General features: G+C 48.4%; 1 protein-coding gene across 1 annotated transcript in view; it reads left to right on the top strand.

Moving 5' to 3' along the window:
* Window positions 1–15,978, top strand: part of LOC149310211 (SCO-spondin-like) — a 131,465-nt gene that overhangs the window by 2,234 nt on the left and 113,253 nt on the right. Inside the window, exons 3-16 of the mRNA XM_089534034.1 lie at window positions 893–975; window positions 1,561–1,731; window positions 1,873–2,120; window positions 2,237–2,339; window positions 2,939–3,097; window positions 4,092–4,174; window positions 4,863–4,994; window positions 5,111–5,258; window positions 9,781–10,021; window positions 11,259–11,397; window positions 12,480–12,606; window positions 13,062–13,234; window positions 13,753–13,974; window positions 15,642–15,807. Of these exons, the coding sequence (XP_089390160.1) occupies window positions 893–975; window positions 1,561–1,731; window positions 1,873–2,120; window positions 2,237–2,339; window positions 2,939–3,097; window positions 4,092–4,174; window positions 4,863–4,994; window positions 5,111–5,258; window positions 9,781–10,021; window positions 11,259–11,397; window positions 12,480–12,606; window positions 13,062–13,234; window positions 13,753–13,974; window positions 15,642–15,807 (2,195 nt within the window). The remainder of the gene's footprint in view (window positions 1–892; window positions 976–1,560; window positions 1,732–1,872; window positions 2,121–2,236; window positions 2,340–2,938; window positions 3,098–4,091; window positions 4,175–4,862; window positions 4,995–5,110; window positions 5,259–9,780; window positions 10,022–11,258; window positions 11,398–12,479; window positions 12,607–13,061; window positions 13,235–13,752; window positions 13,975–15,641; window positions 15,808–15,978) is intronic.

Raw genomic sequence — 15,978 nt, 5'->3', positions numbered from 1 at the left:
AGAACCTCCTGGTAGTAAGGGCTGTTTGACAGTGGAACATGCTCCCTTTGGATGATGATGGAGTCTTCTTCTTTGGATGCTGTTTTTAAGCAGAGGCTGGATAGCCGTGTGTGTGTGTGTGTGTGTGTGTTTTGATTGAGAGTTCCTGCATGGCAAAACAGAGTTGGATTGGATGGCCCTTGGGGTCTCTTCCAACTCTAGGCTTCTATGATTCTATGAAAATGTGGCTTCGATTACTTCATTTTGAGAAGGATGCAGACGAGTGAGTTCAGAGAAGGGCAACAGAGATGATAAAGAGGTATGGAGGACAAAACCTATGAGGAGAGGTGGAAGGAGCTGGTTACGTTCAGCAGAGAAGACTGAGGGGTAGCATGGTTGCCTTCTTGAAATACGTCAAGGGCTGCCACAGAGAAGAGTGTCCAGGATTTGTCCTCTGCTGCCCCAGAGAGTAGGACCTGGTCTAATGGTTTGAAGATACATGAAGGTCGATTTCGATTGACCATAGAAAGAACTTCTTGGCATGAGTGGTTTGGCAATGGAACCAAAGGCCTAGAAAAGTAGTGGGGTCTTCTCTGGATTTCTTCAGAAAGAGGCTGGATTGCTCACTGCTAAGGATGCTTTAGTTGGAGGTCATGCCCTGAGCATAGGGTTGGACTCTGTGGCCTCTGGGGGCCCCTTCCAACTCTAGGACCATGTGATTCCATGAGCCCATTCCACTAACAGCTTTCACATGTATTTGGTTTATTTGAATACTCTCACCTATGCACACCAAACATAATCTATTGGTTTCAGCACCTATTTGGACAATTTAAAACAGTTGCGGGGGTTTATTCTACTGGAGGAGATCCGAATCTTCTTGCTCCCTCCCCTGTTTCCATCTTCCCTATTGCAGGCCGGAGGACACTAGGCCCACGGTGTGGAACCGCACAATGCGCGTGTGCTGTGAAGGCTGGAGCGGCCCCCATTGCTCGGAAGGTAAGGCTGCCAGGTGGGACAAGGATGCTGCAGGCACCAGGAATGGATGGCATAGCTCATATGTGCCCTCCTGGATGCTGCCATAGACAGACAAACACAGACAGACACTGGGGCTGGAATCCTGCTGGTTTATCAGCTATATTCCCAATAACCCTCTGCTCCCACTCCAGCTCTCTCTTTTGGGCCACGAAAAGCCATTTGGGGAAGAGGAAAGAAGGCTGGGATAGATATATGGGTGATTGCCACCTGGGGCAATGCATTGGATCCACTCTGGGGTTTAGTCCAAATTTGAACAGAGGGGCCTAAGATGCTGAAACTAACTTGAGGGAGTGGAACCATAGACATCTCCTTTGAAGTTTGGATTGAAACCCAGAGTGGATTGATTTTCCTGACACCAGCCACCCGAGATGATAAGGGAGGAGGACCAGAGCACTTCTCTCTTGTGCTTTGGCCCTCAAAATTACAATGTGGGTATTACTACTGCTGCTATTGCTGTTGTTCCAACCACCCCCTCTACTACTGTGGTGTTCCCATTCGGTCTCCATCCCTTCTTCTCCATTCTGTCTCCATCCTTTGCATTTTCAGGAGAGGGCTCCGTGGGCCGCTGCTTCTCTGCCTGGCACTGCCAGGACATGCCTGGATTGCAGAACGCCTCACTGCTCAGCCTGGAGGAGTGCTGCAGCCACCCCTGGGGATACAGCTGGCAAAACGCCTCCTCCCAGCTCTGCTTCGGATGCTCTTCTCTCATCCTGAAAGGTGGGTGCCCCCTTGTGCCTTTCCTGGAAAGTGATGTTCAAATGTCAATCAAGAGGCCAAGGGTTATGGGCCACCTCTTGCCTTCTGGGCAGAGAAGCAGAGGCTCCAGGGGCTGATCCTGGTATCCTTCCTTCTCCCCAGATGACCTGCCTTCCCCCTTCTTGCTCCGGCTGCCAGGCCCCACAGCACTCCTGGCCCACTCAGGGCATCGCCAGCGCCCCTTTGCCACGTGTGTGACCTGGGCCAGCATCCACTACCGCACCTTCGACGGCAAGCATTTCCGCTTCCATGGAACCTGCGCCTATGCCTTGGCTGCTGCTTCTGATGGCACCTGGGCCATCTACCTCTCTTCCAGCCACGGGGGCTGTACTTCTGGCCGGTGCCCCAGGGTAAAAGAGGCATTGGGTCGCCCCACTTGGCATAATCAGAGATATTTGGATTCTGGGTGGCCGGACAGTGATCTGGGCTGATGGGGATATTGGGTGACCTCTTTCTCTCCTGGCAGACCCTGCGCATGCTGTTTGGCCTGGACTGGGTTGTGACCGAAGGCCGGAACCTCTCCGTGAATGGTGCTCCGGTGGCAGAAGGAGAAGCCCGCTTGCAGAAAGGTGAGAAGGTGGAGGGAGCACCCATTTCCCAGCGCTCCTGCTTGGGGACCTGGATGGAGGATCACCCAGTGGCATCGGGAGCAGGGATTCAAGCCTTCCCTTCTTTCATCCTCATGTGCAAGATAGAATCATTTCACAAGTGTTTTTCCCGGTGGGTGAGATCACAGGACCTTTCCCACACATTTAATGGGTTTTCACACCTAAGAATTGTTTTGCAAAGACAACAAACCTCCCTCAAAAACAAAAAGCAAAACCCCCACAAACCCACTCCACCCTGAAATTTTGTTTGCAGACACACCAAAAATTCTTGGGTTCTCTGGAAGAAACCAGCAGCATTTTGCACAGAAATCAGCATTTTAAAAATTATTTTCTTTGCTCAAGGTACATTGCTTTCCGCCCCAATTGTTGCACCAATTAATCTTCCATTGAAAAGGCTCCCAAAAGTGAAAATTCCTGCAGAGGCTGGCCTTTTTCTTAGTGTGGGTGTTTTTTTGAGACACCTTGTCTTGAAGGTGGAAGGTCAGTTGCAACCTTGCTTGTGGCTAATAGGGGAACAGCACCTATCTGCTCCAGTTTTGAGTCTGAATTTGCCCCCTCAGGAATCAGCGTTTGGTGGCTGGGGGACTTCCTCTTTGTGGAGAGTGGCCTGGGGGTCCGGGTGAAGTTCGATGGGCATGACACCGTCTACATCACCGTTGGAGCGGATCAGAGAGGGGCCACCCGAGGGCTCTGCGGGGTCTACAACGACGATCCTACAGGTAACCCCTTCTCCAGGAGCTGGTCAACCCCAACCTTTCCCACTCCTAAAGGGAGGGGAGGGTAGATAGGGTGCCCCTTGGGGGAAGAATTGCCTCTTGGTGCAATTCCTCACGTTTCCATCATACACGCCAACATTGTACCAAGGAAAATGGATACGCTTGTCTTGTACAAGTGTGAAAGGAGTGTGTGTTTGTGCCATGATGGAGAGAGAGAGAGAGCACAGACTCTACTCAGGAGCTTAAAGGAAGGATGGAGTGCGACATTACTGTCATTGCCATCTTCACCATCCTCCTCCTCCTCCTCCTGAATTCATTTATCACTCTCTCTTTTTACCAAAAGTGGCACTCAAGGTGGCTTGCAAAAGTTGAAACAAATGCCAACAAACACACATACAAAACATAGATCAAGCCATACAGAAAGTTCTTCTTAAAGTGCAATCGGATGATCTACAGAGTCAAAACCATTTAAGACTAATTCGTTGAGACAAAGAATAAAAAAAGGCAGAACAGCAGACTATAAAAATGCCTTGTGCAGCTACTTTCTAAAAGCCTGTTGGAACAGAAAATTTTCACTTGCTGATAGAAGGAGGGCAAAGAGGGAACACCCCTGGTTTCCCTAAGAGAAGGGGCAACAGAGCCTGGGAACAGCCACCAAAAAACCTTCTCCTGTGTCCCCACAAAATGTACCTGGGAAGGGACTAGAGGAGAGCCCCTCCCGGACATCCCAGAGCCAAGGCAAGCTCATGTGGGATGGTGGCAACCCATGCAACTGGGGAGGCCATCAGTAGGCCCTGAATGGTATGGCACTCGCTAGGAACTGGTACCCAGCATCACGTTCCCTCTGGTCCTGGAGGTGACAGTTGCCTCTCATTCTGGAGAAAATGAGTCTACACAGTGCTATATATATAAAGCATCATAATAAGGAATGAGGAGCGGGTCTTTTTCTACTGCCACTTTTCTTCCCTCCCACTTCACGGTCCTTTCCTGCCCACAGATGACTTCCTGCGCGTGGGAGGAGACGTGGTTGCTTTAGCAGCCAGCTTCGGTAATTCGTGGCGTATCCCGGACTCCAGCTCAGTAAGTGCCAGGCAGAAGGTGGGCAGCAAGGAATCCATGGATCAATACACACTGTCCTAGGGACCCTGCTTCCATCTTGGGATACAGACTCACACAGTTGCCTGTGATGTAGTTTGCTGGGAAAAGGCAGGCCAGACTCTGTTCCTTGGCCTAGCCAAAGAAGGTAGCAGTTCTTGTGATTGGTTGGGAGACTGTGGTTTTTAATGGAGCAGCAAGAAGCCAGAACTTTCTGGCTTAAACTCTTTCCTTGGTGAGATCTGTAACTACATCTGGACACTGGCACATCCATGCTCACCCTCAGGGGACGTCTGTGTACCTAAAGGACTGTCAACCCTAGTCACCACAATTGCACACTGCTATGGCAGTTATGTGGAAGCATGGTGCTTTGACTGTGTGGTTTGAAAGGCTTCCCGGGGAGGCAGTTCACCCCCTTTTTTAAATCAGAGGTCACTCCAAGGAATGTGGACAGACTGAGGGCCACATGTGCATTTTGCCCACCCCTAATCTAGAGGGCACTGCTGTAATGGGCCTCTTTGCAGGGCATCCCATCCCTTCTGCCAGGGGGGCACTTTGTCATGAGACTACCTGTGGGGAGCAGTTGTCTTGCCTTTACTGAGGGGTCAGGTTCTTAGGACGCAGGACTCAGTGCCCCACATTCTTACAGACTGTATTTTTTTGCCTGCTGTAGAGCACCTGTGAGGATGCTGCAGAGGAAATACACAGCTGCCATGCTACGGTGGCAAGCCACACAGCTCAGCAGGAGGCGGCATCTGTGTGCCAACAGCTGATGTCCAGCCCTTTCAGTCAGTGCCACTCGGAGGTTAGGCGTCTTCCTCGCTTTCCACTCTGTCTGCCCCCCCATCCTTCTGGGCTGTGCCTACTACATGCCCACCCAGCATAAACAGCTTCTTTAATGACTCCTGCTATCCTTGCCAGGTGGAACCCAGTGACTTCTATGACACCTGTATGTATGCACACTGCAGCCAAGCAGGGGACAACGCCATCTGTGAGACCTTTGCCAGCTACGCACGAGAGTGTGCCCAGCACAGCATCTTTGTCAACTGGAGGCGTCCCGGATTCTGTGGTAAGGAGATGGAGGGAAAATCACAGAGGCATAAAATCCCAGAGTCTACACCATCCAGAATACTCTGGGCTGCTCATTCTGGAGTACTCTGGTCCTGTAGCTGCCCAGAATTTTCCCTGTTATCTTTGCATTCTAGAGTGAGGTCGGATGGCAATCTGTACATGTGTCCTGCCGTGCCACCTGGCTCCAGGTGATTACATGACTGGGCACCTTGTGCCTTCAGATGGAGCAAGTTGTGCCAGCAGCACTGGCGCTGGGTGGCATAGCAGGATACTGTGTAAACAGGTGCCCAGCATTGCTCCGGAGTGCTCTGGATTTTCCTGGAAAACACAGAACAAAAAGTAAGGGTGTCATAATGCAATTTAAGGCAGAAATGGCCTGGATTCAATGAGGAACCCTGAGGACAAACCACTGTTGAATTGGGGCTTTCGCCCTGCATCATGAAGATAGGTCATAGTGAGGGTGGCAGAAAACTGGTTCATTTGGCCTATGTAGACATGCCCACAGATGTGACCACAAGGGTCATCTAGTCCAATCCCATTGTGCCATGCAGAAATATACAACTACAACACTCCTGAAAAATGCCCATCCAGTTTGTGTGTAAAGAACTCTGAATCTCCTTATTTCATATCCAGGCATTTTAGCTCTGGGAGGAATCTACTGCAGCCTTTAAAAACCAGACTAACTGCTACCTCTCAGGGGGCCTTCTCTGCAATGGCTCCCAGACTATGGAACGGTCTGCCAGACGAGATCCCTCAAATTGCCAGCTTAGGCAGCTTTTAAAAAGCTGTCAAGACGGATCTCTTCCGGCAGGCCTTCCTGAATAAAAATGCCCGGCCACAGAATGACTGCCCCCGCATCCACTTTGAAACAGCTCTTACCATCAGGAAGTTCTTCCTAACATTTTAGGTGAAATCTCTTTCCTTGCAATTTTAACCCCCTGATTCATGTTTCAATTGCTGGAGGGGGAGAAAGCAACCTCACTCCATCTTCTAAACGGTGACCTTTCAGATGATTGAGGGTGGCTCTATCATGTCACTTCCCAGTCTTCTCGTCTTCAAGCTAAACCCTCAAAAGTAGGGATGTAAAGAATATTCTCCAGAATTCGAAAATTAGGAGAAATATGCCTAATTCGACAATTTCGATAACATTTTAGAGAGAAGAAATTCTGAGCAGTTCTCGATCAATGAGTAAGAATTTTGATTGTTAGTCATTTCGAAATGAGGGTAAGAGAAGAAACCTTCATCTGACTCTCAATGGCCAGGATTTGCATATTTTGTGTAAGAAAAGCTACTATTCATCCTGGAGGCTATTTCTTTTGTTAGGGTGATTCTCACTCCATCTTTGCTCATTCACAGCTTTGGTTTGAAAAACAAAAGAGAACAAAAGGTGAGGCCTTCTGCCCTTTATGCCATGCTCTGACATTCAAATTCTCACAGAAGAGAAGAAATTCAAGTCTCAAAACTTAGCAGGAAAGGTCTTGGCCACAGTTTTTTGGATTAAGACAGGCATTTTGATGATAAAAAAATGACTAATCACTTTCATGAAATACAGTTACATCACTATGATCTGGAGACTACCTTGCAGTGGAGACATTTGGGTTCTCCAAGGCCAAGAAATTCAAGTACACACACACACACGGCAAAATAAACGTAGGTTTGCCTTAGCATCACCTTGAGAGAGCTGGAGAGAGAGGTTTGTCATGCCCTGCCTCTGAGGCTGAGAGAATGTGCACTCTCCTTGCCAATTAAGATTATTATTATTGCATCACCATGGGAGAGGTGCAGAGAGAGAGGGCAGGGAAATGTCTAACAATTTGTAAGCTGCTCTGATAGCACCACAGACTGCTGGGAACTGCAGTCTAATAAGGCTGCACACTGCAGAAATAATCCAGTTCGACAATACTTTAATGCTATGGAAACTCCTGGGATTTGCAGTATGTTGTGCCACCAGAGCTCTCTGACAAAGAAGGCTAAATGTCTCACAAAACTACAATACCCAGATATTGTTGTTGTTGTTGTTGTTGTTATTTTCTTATATTCCAGGGTTTGGATGCCCACCTTGGCCAAGACACACTCTCTCAGCCTCAAAGGGAGGCACTGCCCCCCCAACAAGCCTTGCATGCCAGGAGAGTCCTAAAAGTCACAACACACGACAACAGCCATGTTTCCAAGAGGTCATGGGGAAAGGGAGCTCAGGGCTTGGATGGCCATAGGAGACCTCTGGGAGGCCTTGGGCAAGTCACACTCTCTGGGTCCAGTGAATTTCTATGGTGAACTGGGAGGCTAGAGTCCTGATCCCAGCTCAGCCATGTAAATCCACAGGGTGACATTGGGTAAGTCACACTCTCTCACTCATGGATATTCTGCACTCTCCTTGCCAATTATTATTATTATTATTATTATTATTATTATTATTATTGCATCACCATGGGAGAGGTGCAGAGTTGGATCCCATGTATTCCTTCATAGCAGAAGGGGGTTGGACTGGATGGTCCTTGAGGGTCCCCTCTAGCATTTCTTCTTGGGGCTTGACAGTTTATTTGTTGAGACTGGGCTTTTTCCCCCCTTTTGTGTGTGTGCCTTCAGCTTTTTTAAAGCATAGGAATGTGCTTTAAACCTCTGCCAAACTTCCTTTTGAGATGGTAGTTGAGTTTGAAATGCAAAGTAATTAGCGTAATTATTCGACTTGTCTTTTATTGTCATTCAGAGAAATCTGTGAAAAATATTTCACTAGTTGCTGAAAGAGAGAGAAAAAATCACCTTTTGGAAGGGGGACTTTTGAAACAAAATTCTCCCCAAGTTCTCAATGAACGAGGAGAAAAAGATGGGTTTCTCCAATCACTACTCAAAAGGCTTTATTTCCAGATCATCTTGGTCTTCCTTTTCTGGACACATTCCAGGTGGTCAATATCCTTCTTGAACTGTGGCGCCCAAAACTGGGCACAGCATTACTGCAGGTGTGGTCTGAGTCTGCTCAAAGCAGAAAACAGTGGGACTACAACTTCCCTTGTTTGGTGCCCTATACCAAACAAGGTGATGCAGCCCAGAATTGCACAAGACAATCTTTCTACTGTTCAATTGTAATCTACTCTCCTATAAATTAAAAACGTTAGACCTGATCCTCCCCTCTGTCACAGCGACAGGCCTCTCCCCTCCTCTCTGTGACAACCCTTGGGGTATTTAAAGAGTGTCACCCCTCAATATGGTCCTTCAGATACCCCAGTCCTGAGCATTGTAGAGCATAATAGGTCATAGATCTCTCATCCAGTGGGGGAATCTTGTTCTTGGAACAGGTGGCCTCATGCTCTGGAGCGTGTTCAGAGGAAGGTGACCAGAATGGTGAAGGGTCTAGTCATGTCCAGACTGGCTGAGGACTCAGGACAGGACTCTGAGCCTGACCCTGGCCCTAGCGCTGCCCTGAGAGCTCCAGCAGAGGCTGTGGCTCCAGTAGAGAACCCGGAGCCAAGCCTCCAGGCAGCAGGGCCTTCTAGTAATGTGGGCATGAGGAGAAAGTGGAAGATCACATGCCCACCTTCAGCCAGAGAAGACCCAAAAGAGCGTGCCTCTGCCACTCGAGGAGGCTTTATGCGAAACACCAACTCATCAAAGACCACCTGCACTAATAAGGGCTGATGAGAAAAGCCTGGGAAGGACGCCAGAGCTTTGGTCAGAAGTTATCTGCGTTCCCTGGCGAAAGGACCATATTGAGGGGTGACACGCTCGGTTTGTCTTCTCGGCTTGGACCTTTGATTCTCGGATTGCCTGACCATCTGGCTTATTTGGAACCCTTGACCTTCTTGGACTGAGCGATGACACTCTTGGCTTGACCATTTGGCTTGCACCTTGACTGACCACAGATCTTGTTACTGGACTCTGCCTTTATTTGTAAGTCTGCTCTTTGAGGCTTGCTTTAAATCCAAACAAGTTCTGTGAGGAGTTTCTTTGTTTTCTGGACTGGTTATCAGCTGCTGGCTATTTTCCTGGACAGGTCTGGAAACAATGCTTATGAGGAGAGACTGAGGGATCTGGGGATGTTTAGCCTGGAGAAGAGACAGTTAAGAGGTGATTTGATAGCCCTGGGATGTCATATTGAGCGAGCTTGGTTTCTGCTGTTCCAGAGAGGAGAACACAGAGCAATGTGTTCAAACTCTAGGGAAGGAGATTCCATCTAAATGCAATAATAGGAAGAATGTCCTGATGGTAAGAGCTGCTGCCTCGGAGAATGGTGGAGTCTCAGTGGATGCAAACTACAGAAAAAGAGATTCCACTTCAACATTAGGAGGAACTTCCTGACAGTAAGAGCTGTTCAACAGTGGAACACACTCCCTCAATGGAGGGTGATGGAGGAGTCTCCTTCTTTGGAGGCTGTTTTTAAATGGAGGCTGGGTGGCTATCTGTCAGGGGTGCTTTGCTTCTGTGTTCCTGCATGGCAGAAGGGGGCTGGACTGGATCAGGGCCCTTGAGGTCTCTTCCGACTCTAGGATTCTAGGATTCTACCTCCTGCCCTTCCCTCCCAACAGAGAAGTCCTGCGTCCAAGGCAAGCACTATTCAGATTGCGTGTCCTCATGCCCTGCCAGCTGCGCTGCGGTGGGTACTGCAGAGGAAGGACATTGTCGGGATGAGTGCGTGAGCGGCTGTGAGTGCCCCCCAGGTCTCTACCTGGAGCAAGGTGCCTGCGTCCCAGAGAGCCAGTGTCCCTGCTTTCACCGGCGCCAGAAGTATGCCCCGGGGGAGACGCTCCAGCAGCACTGCAACCAGTGGTAAGTCACTCGTGGCCCTTCCAGTCTCACACAAGGGAAGGCACCGCAGCATGGAGTGGGGCTGGGAGTCATTCCAGGGCTTGGCCACAGGAGACCCTTGAAGCAGTCTTGCGAAAGAGGACGGGAGCATTACTGTGCAGCCTGTGTGGGATGAGGATGCTCTGGCATCCAGCATCCCCTGCATCTCCATCCAGTCACTTCACTCTGTTGCTGGATGCCATGGAACATCCACCAACATTCAGACTACATAAAATGAAGATGCCAAAGCCACAGATGCTGGCGAAACATCAGGAATAAACTCTTCTAGAACATGGCCACAGAGCCTGGAAAACCCACAAAAACTATAAATTAATGTATTTTATTAAAAAATATTTATATCTTAATAAATATATTATATTTATATTTTGACTCATATTGTGAGCTCTCTCAGGCAGGTATCCAAAGAAAAACCGTTTAGGCAGACCGAAACAGTTTAAAATGATAAAAATAATTAAAATAGATAAAAAAACATGTTAAACAATTTGGTAAATTAAAAGTAGGCTTAAAAGGTTAAAAATCACACCCAGTCATGTATACAGATATTTTGGAATTAGACCCCAGACCCACCTGGTGCAGAAAGGAAGCCAGGGCCTCCAAAGGGAGAGTTTCCCACAATTTTTGCTGTGGGAGAGTCTCCTGGAACCAAACCCCATTAGATCCCAAGGGCTCACAGTATGTTTTTAGTATGCTTACATTATTTCTCACTGTTCACATTTGCAGGTTGGTTAAACTGACTTTATTTGCATGCTACTCTCAGATTGCATGATATACTGTTGAAGCTTTGTGAAGGTGGGCTGGTGGTGGTCAGAAGGAGGCAATGAAACCAAAGTAATGACAATGGACCCATCTTTAAATATTTGAATACTCCTGACTAAGAGAATCCCAAAATGACAAAAATCTACACAAAATTCACATATGGGTTTTTTAAAAAAAATCTGTGCAGGGAGCCACACGTTTTCCATACAGAAGAATAACATTTCTGTGCAGAAAAGCCTGCCTACTGTGCCCAAATACCCAGCTTGAATTTTGTGCAGAATAACTCCACACTGCGAATAATCGTCAAAAAAGGAGCAGTCTCTAATGAGGGAAGAAAATGGCTACACTTATTTGCTGCTATCTTTGAGAACGATATTTGGGAAGCCTTCCCTCCCTGCTCCGGACTCTCTGATGCTGACCTCTTCTGCCTTTTTGCCCACAGCTCCTGCCAAGGGGGCCACTGGCATTGCTCCCAGGACCCATGTGCCGGGGAGTGTGCTGTGCTTGGCCACTCGCACTACCTGACCTTTGACCACAAGCGCTACTCCTTCCGCGGGGCCTGCGAGTACATCCTGGTGCAGGTGAGGACTCTCGCAGAGGTGGAGGCACTCAGCATTGCCTTCAATGGGGAAGCGCTCCAGGCGCCAGGGCCAGCTGCCGGCCTCCATAGAAAGGAGGCTCAGTGACTCTGCTCTGGGTTTCAGTCCAAACTTTAAAGCACTGAACCCTGCCCTTTAGTTTCAGCACCTTGGGGAGCTCTATTAATAGTAGAAGAGTAAAAGGAAATGAGGTCCCACGTGCTCTTGATGGTCCAAAAGCTTTATTATCTTAGAAATCCCGACACATGTTGGCCTTGCCTCCAACTGGCCTTCTTTAGGGGCTGTTACCAGACATTTCTGGAGTTGCAGTCTGCACTTGGACACTCTTTGAGTATCGGAAGGGAGCTTTCTAGTTTTTGTTCTGTTCCACCCTAGAGCTCTATTAATGGTGATTCTGAACTAGTAAAAGAGAGTTACGCACTTACACATTGACTCTCTATTATTATTATTATTATTTTAAAGTATTCATGTATCATCTTTATAAGGAATATAAGGGGCTCTGGGTCAGCTCAGCCTGGCATCCTTCTGTAGGTCGCTAAAATGAGTGCCCAGCTTATTGGGGGCAATTAGCTTACACTTTGTAATGTAATATAATGCCATGTAATAATATTTAATGGGCCTACTCTAATTGGAACCAAGTAACAGGATTCAGGCAAAGGTTTGTACTACAACTCACAGCAGTCACATACCTCCTTCTGTAGGAGCCAAAGCTCTCTTGCTTTGTAGGTTCAAAACATCCATTTAAGTCTGTTCCGGGGCGCATGGGAATGTTTCTCAGAGGTACATTTCTCAGAGAAGATTTCCCTTGCTCTAGGCTGCCGTTCTTGCCCAAGCCAAACTGAGATAGCTGTTCCTCCATTTTAACCCTCAAAACCATTTTAACCTTCCTTCAAAATGCTGAATGCCTTTTTGACAGTGCTGCTGGGGTTGGATGGGGGATGGCCAACTCTGGGCCCAGTCCAGTCTGATGCACCCGGTTGCCAAACAAGAGAAGTAGGGAGGATCTGCCATCCTGCGTGGGAGGCCCACCCTGTTTCCTTCTGCTTCTGGGGGTTTTCTTGCAGGATTTTGTGGATGGGAAACTCCAGATTACAGCAGAAAATGTGGCGTGTGGGAGCCAAGGATCCACCAGCTGCCTCCAGGCCATCAGTGTTGCTGTGCAGAAGGTCTCTGCCCGGCTCTCCTTCTCAGGTGAGAGAGGGAAGAAGGAGGACTGATTTGGGGTGACAGGGACTCTTCCATGGGAGGATCCCAAAGCTGCAAAGCAAGAGGTGATGCAGTTGGGGATGCCTTCCACTACCTTCATTCAACACTTTCACTTGGAGGAGGGTTGCCATTTTGTACACCAGCACTAGAGCCTTGTGACTGTGCGCATGGGATCCCACAGAGATCCTGCCTGTGGCCATGGGGGCAGGTGCCACAAAGTCCGAAGGCTGTGGAAGGGCTTCCACAAGAGATGTGCCGCAGCTTAGAGCCCCAGGACTTTGTTTTAGGGAAGAGAAAACAAAGGGAAGAGAATCTGTTGTTTATTTGTTGTTGTGTGCCTTGGTGACCCTGTCGCAATGTGCGCCACTTTGCCTACTCTCTGTTCTAAGTCCTGGTCTGTTTCTCCCTCCCTCTCCCTTTCCTCCTTTCCTCCCTCTCAGGGGAGGTTTCGGTGAACGGGCAGAAAGTCAGCCTCCCTTTTGCCAGTGCCAACCTGAGCGTGCGCTGGGCTTCTTCCTCCTTTCTGCTCCTCCAGACCTTTGGGGCCCACATCCTCTGGGGCTTGGAGTCCCCTGCTGCCTACATCACTCTCCAGCCCAGCTTTGCCAACAAGGTGAGTGGAAGACGGAGACCCATTTGCCTCACTTTCCCCAATGGCAGGATGCCCTCCAGCCCCATGATATCCACGTGGGTCAGAGACTCACTACGGAGAGGACCAAAACCCCTGTGAGATGGGGCAGCCAGTGCTCCCTTTGGCAGGAGGGCTATCTCTATCCTTGCTAGCCTTCTGGCCATTGTGAAGGCCTTTTGGGGGTTGGTTGGCTTGTTGGCAATATTTATGGTCATACGACACTTTCTTAAAGAAGGAGTGAGCTCCCAGCACAATTTGGGAACCATTTTTGGGTTTCCAGACCTGAGGCCTTGGCCCTGAGTCTCAGGATTTGGTTTCTTTTCTCTGCGAGCAAAGGGGTGGAATCTCAGGGTGAGAGGCCAGTCTTGAAAAGTGTGTGTGTGTGTGTGTGTGTGTGGGCAAAAGTGAATGTCCTTTTGGAGGTTTTAGGAGGCACAGACCCCTGACAGGCCTCTCCTGCTGTATGTTGATGCTTTTCACCTGTCCGCTCCGTTCTCCAGGTGCAAGGCCTTTGCGGCACCTACAATTGGAACCAGCAGGACGAATTCACCACCCCGGAGGGCGACGTAGAGCCCAGTGCCACTGCCTTTGCCCACAAGTTCCGGGTCACCCACGACTGCCCCTTTTCAGACGCTTTGGCCCCTGACCCCTGCAGCACCTATGCCCAGCAGAGGGAATTTGCTGAAGCCGCCTGCGCTGTCCTCCACGGCCAGTCCTTCCAGGTGAGAAGGAGGATGGTGCAAGGTCTAAGGCGGGAGGAAAAGCAGCCCTGGAGGAGCCATTGCCTCTGAGCCCCTTGGAGGGGACAGGCCCCACATATCAGGATCTGCAAAATCAACCCAACATACGACGGTAGAGCAGTGGCAAGGGGGCTGAGGGCAGTTCCCCATGGCACTGCATCCAAACATGCCTAAATGCCTTCTGTCCCCTCTGTCTCCCATTTTGGGAGAGAAACAGAAAGAAAACAGTTTTTGGGTCTGTTTCCTGAGTGGCTTGTATGCATTTGGAGGGCTTTGGGAATGATTTTTTTTCCTGAGACAAAATCAATTTCAAAATTGTGTAAAAATTATCCTATGGATGATGGATGACAATCTGGGGGCCACACGTTTCCTACCATTGATATGAGCCCCCCTAACTCAAAGGTCCAGTTGCAAGGGCAAGGAAGGAAGGAGGCATGTGCTTCTCTCTGGGTGCTTTTGCTTCTTCGGGATGAATCATCTTTCCAAGATGATAACTGACTTCATCTCCCCTTTCCCTTGTAAGGTGGCATCGCAATATTAATTCTTGCTCTTGTTCACTGATTCCCAGTAATTTGCCTCCAAAGGCAACAGAGGCTGCTGCATTTTAACAGGAAAAAATGCTTATGTCCAAAAGTTTCCATTCTAAAAAGTGAACTTAAATAAACCGACTCCATGGAGACATTCAACAGTATCAGATAAATGTTTAATCATATTTAGATAAATATTTTACATGATTCTATGTATTTTGATATTTATTTCCCACCCGCGACATAAGATCTCTGGGAGTGTACAGACAAAATAAGCTACTTAAAATAATTTAGAACAGCAAAGAGTACTTTCAAAAGCAGTCTGTCTATGTCCTGTAAAGTACTGTAATGTGAAATATTTAAAGCAATATATATATATATATATATATATATATATATATATATATATAATTTTTATTTTTGTATATAATTTTTATGAAGGAATGTGACCAAGGAACCGTGAGATTCTGCAGTTTTCCATTCCCAGCACAAGACATGCAGAAATACTCCTTTTATTTTGAGCGTCCTCATGATTTCTGAGACCAGGTTTTCTGAAGATGCTATCAATCTATCCCTGTCTTCTCTGCAACCCCCATTATGGCCTAAATCCCATTATTAGGTTCGGCTAGAGTAGCCTCATTGAATCAAATGCATTGAGCCTCATTGAATCAAATGAATGAAATGTATGTTGACTCATCATTCAATAGATGATTCAATGGCAATTCAAGAATGGATCCTGACCTCCATGTGTTTAGGTCCCTCTCCAAAGCTGAATCATAGAATCATAGGCTTGGAAGAGACCCCAGGAAGGGCCCTGATCCAGTCGAACCCCCTTCTGCCATGCAGGAACTCTCAATTAAAGCATCCAAGGAAGGAGACTCCACCAAAATCTCCATTGAGGGAATGTGTTCTGCTTTCAAACAGCTCTTACTGTCAGAAAGTTCCTCTTAATGTTGAGCTGGAATCTCTGTTCCTGGAGTTTGAATCCCTTTACACTTGCTTCTTCTGTTCCCTTTGGAGTGTTGCAGCACAATCTGTTTTACTGCATGAACCTTGAATTCAATCCGTATCTCAGTTTTGGTGACAGTGCTTAGTCCGGCCATTTTCTTTCTCATCTCGCAGCCCTGCCATGACCTGGTGGAGCGAGAGCCTTTCTACCAGCTCTGCCTTCATGATGTCTGTGGTTGTGCAGCTGGCAGTGATTGCTTGTGCAGCATGGTGGGTGCCTATGCCAGGCACTGTGCCCAGGAGGGAGCCCTTGTGGCTTGGAGGAACCAGAGCTCCTGCCGTGAGTTTCTGGGGGGAATGGGTGGATGAGTGGGCCGGGCGAGGGTCTCAGGGGAATCTGCAAATGGCGTTATAGGAAGAGGGAAGAGGGCAAAAACGTCGGAACGTGAAATTGGTTCCCCACCAAACGCTGAGGGTGGCACCTTGGACAACAGCTTCATAGTTCGGAACA

Source organism: Sceloporus occidentalis, unplaced genomic scaffold (assembly GCF_023333645.1).
Source record: "Sceloporus occidentalis isolate IW3139 unplaced genomic scaffold, rSceOcc1.0.p SCAF_7, whole genome shotgun sequence".
NCBI classification, from domain to species: Eukaryota; Metazoa; Chordata; class Lepidosauria; order Squamata; family Phrynosomatidae; genus Sceloporus; species Sceloporus occidentalis.
The sequence above is the reverse complement of the archived record's forward strand: the minus strand, read 5'-3'. Positions and strand labels throughout refer to the sequence as shown.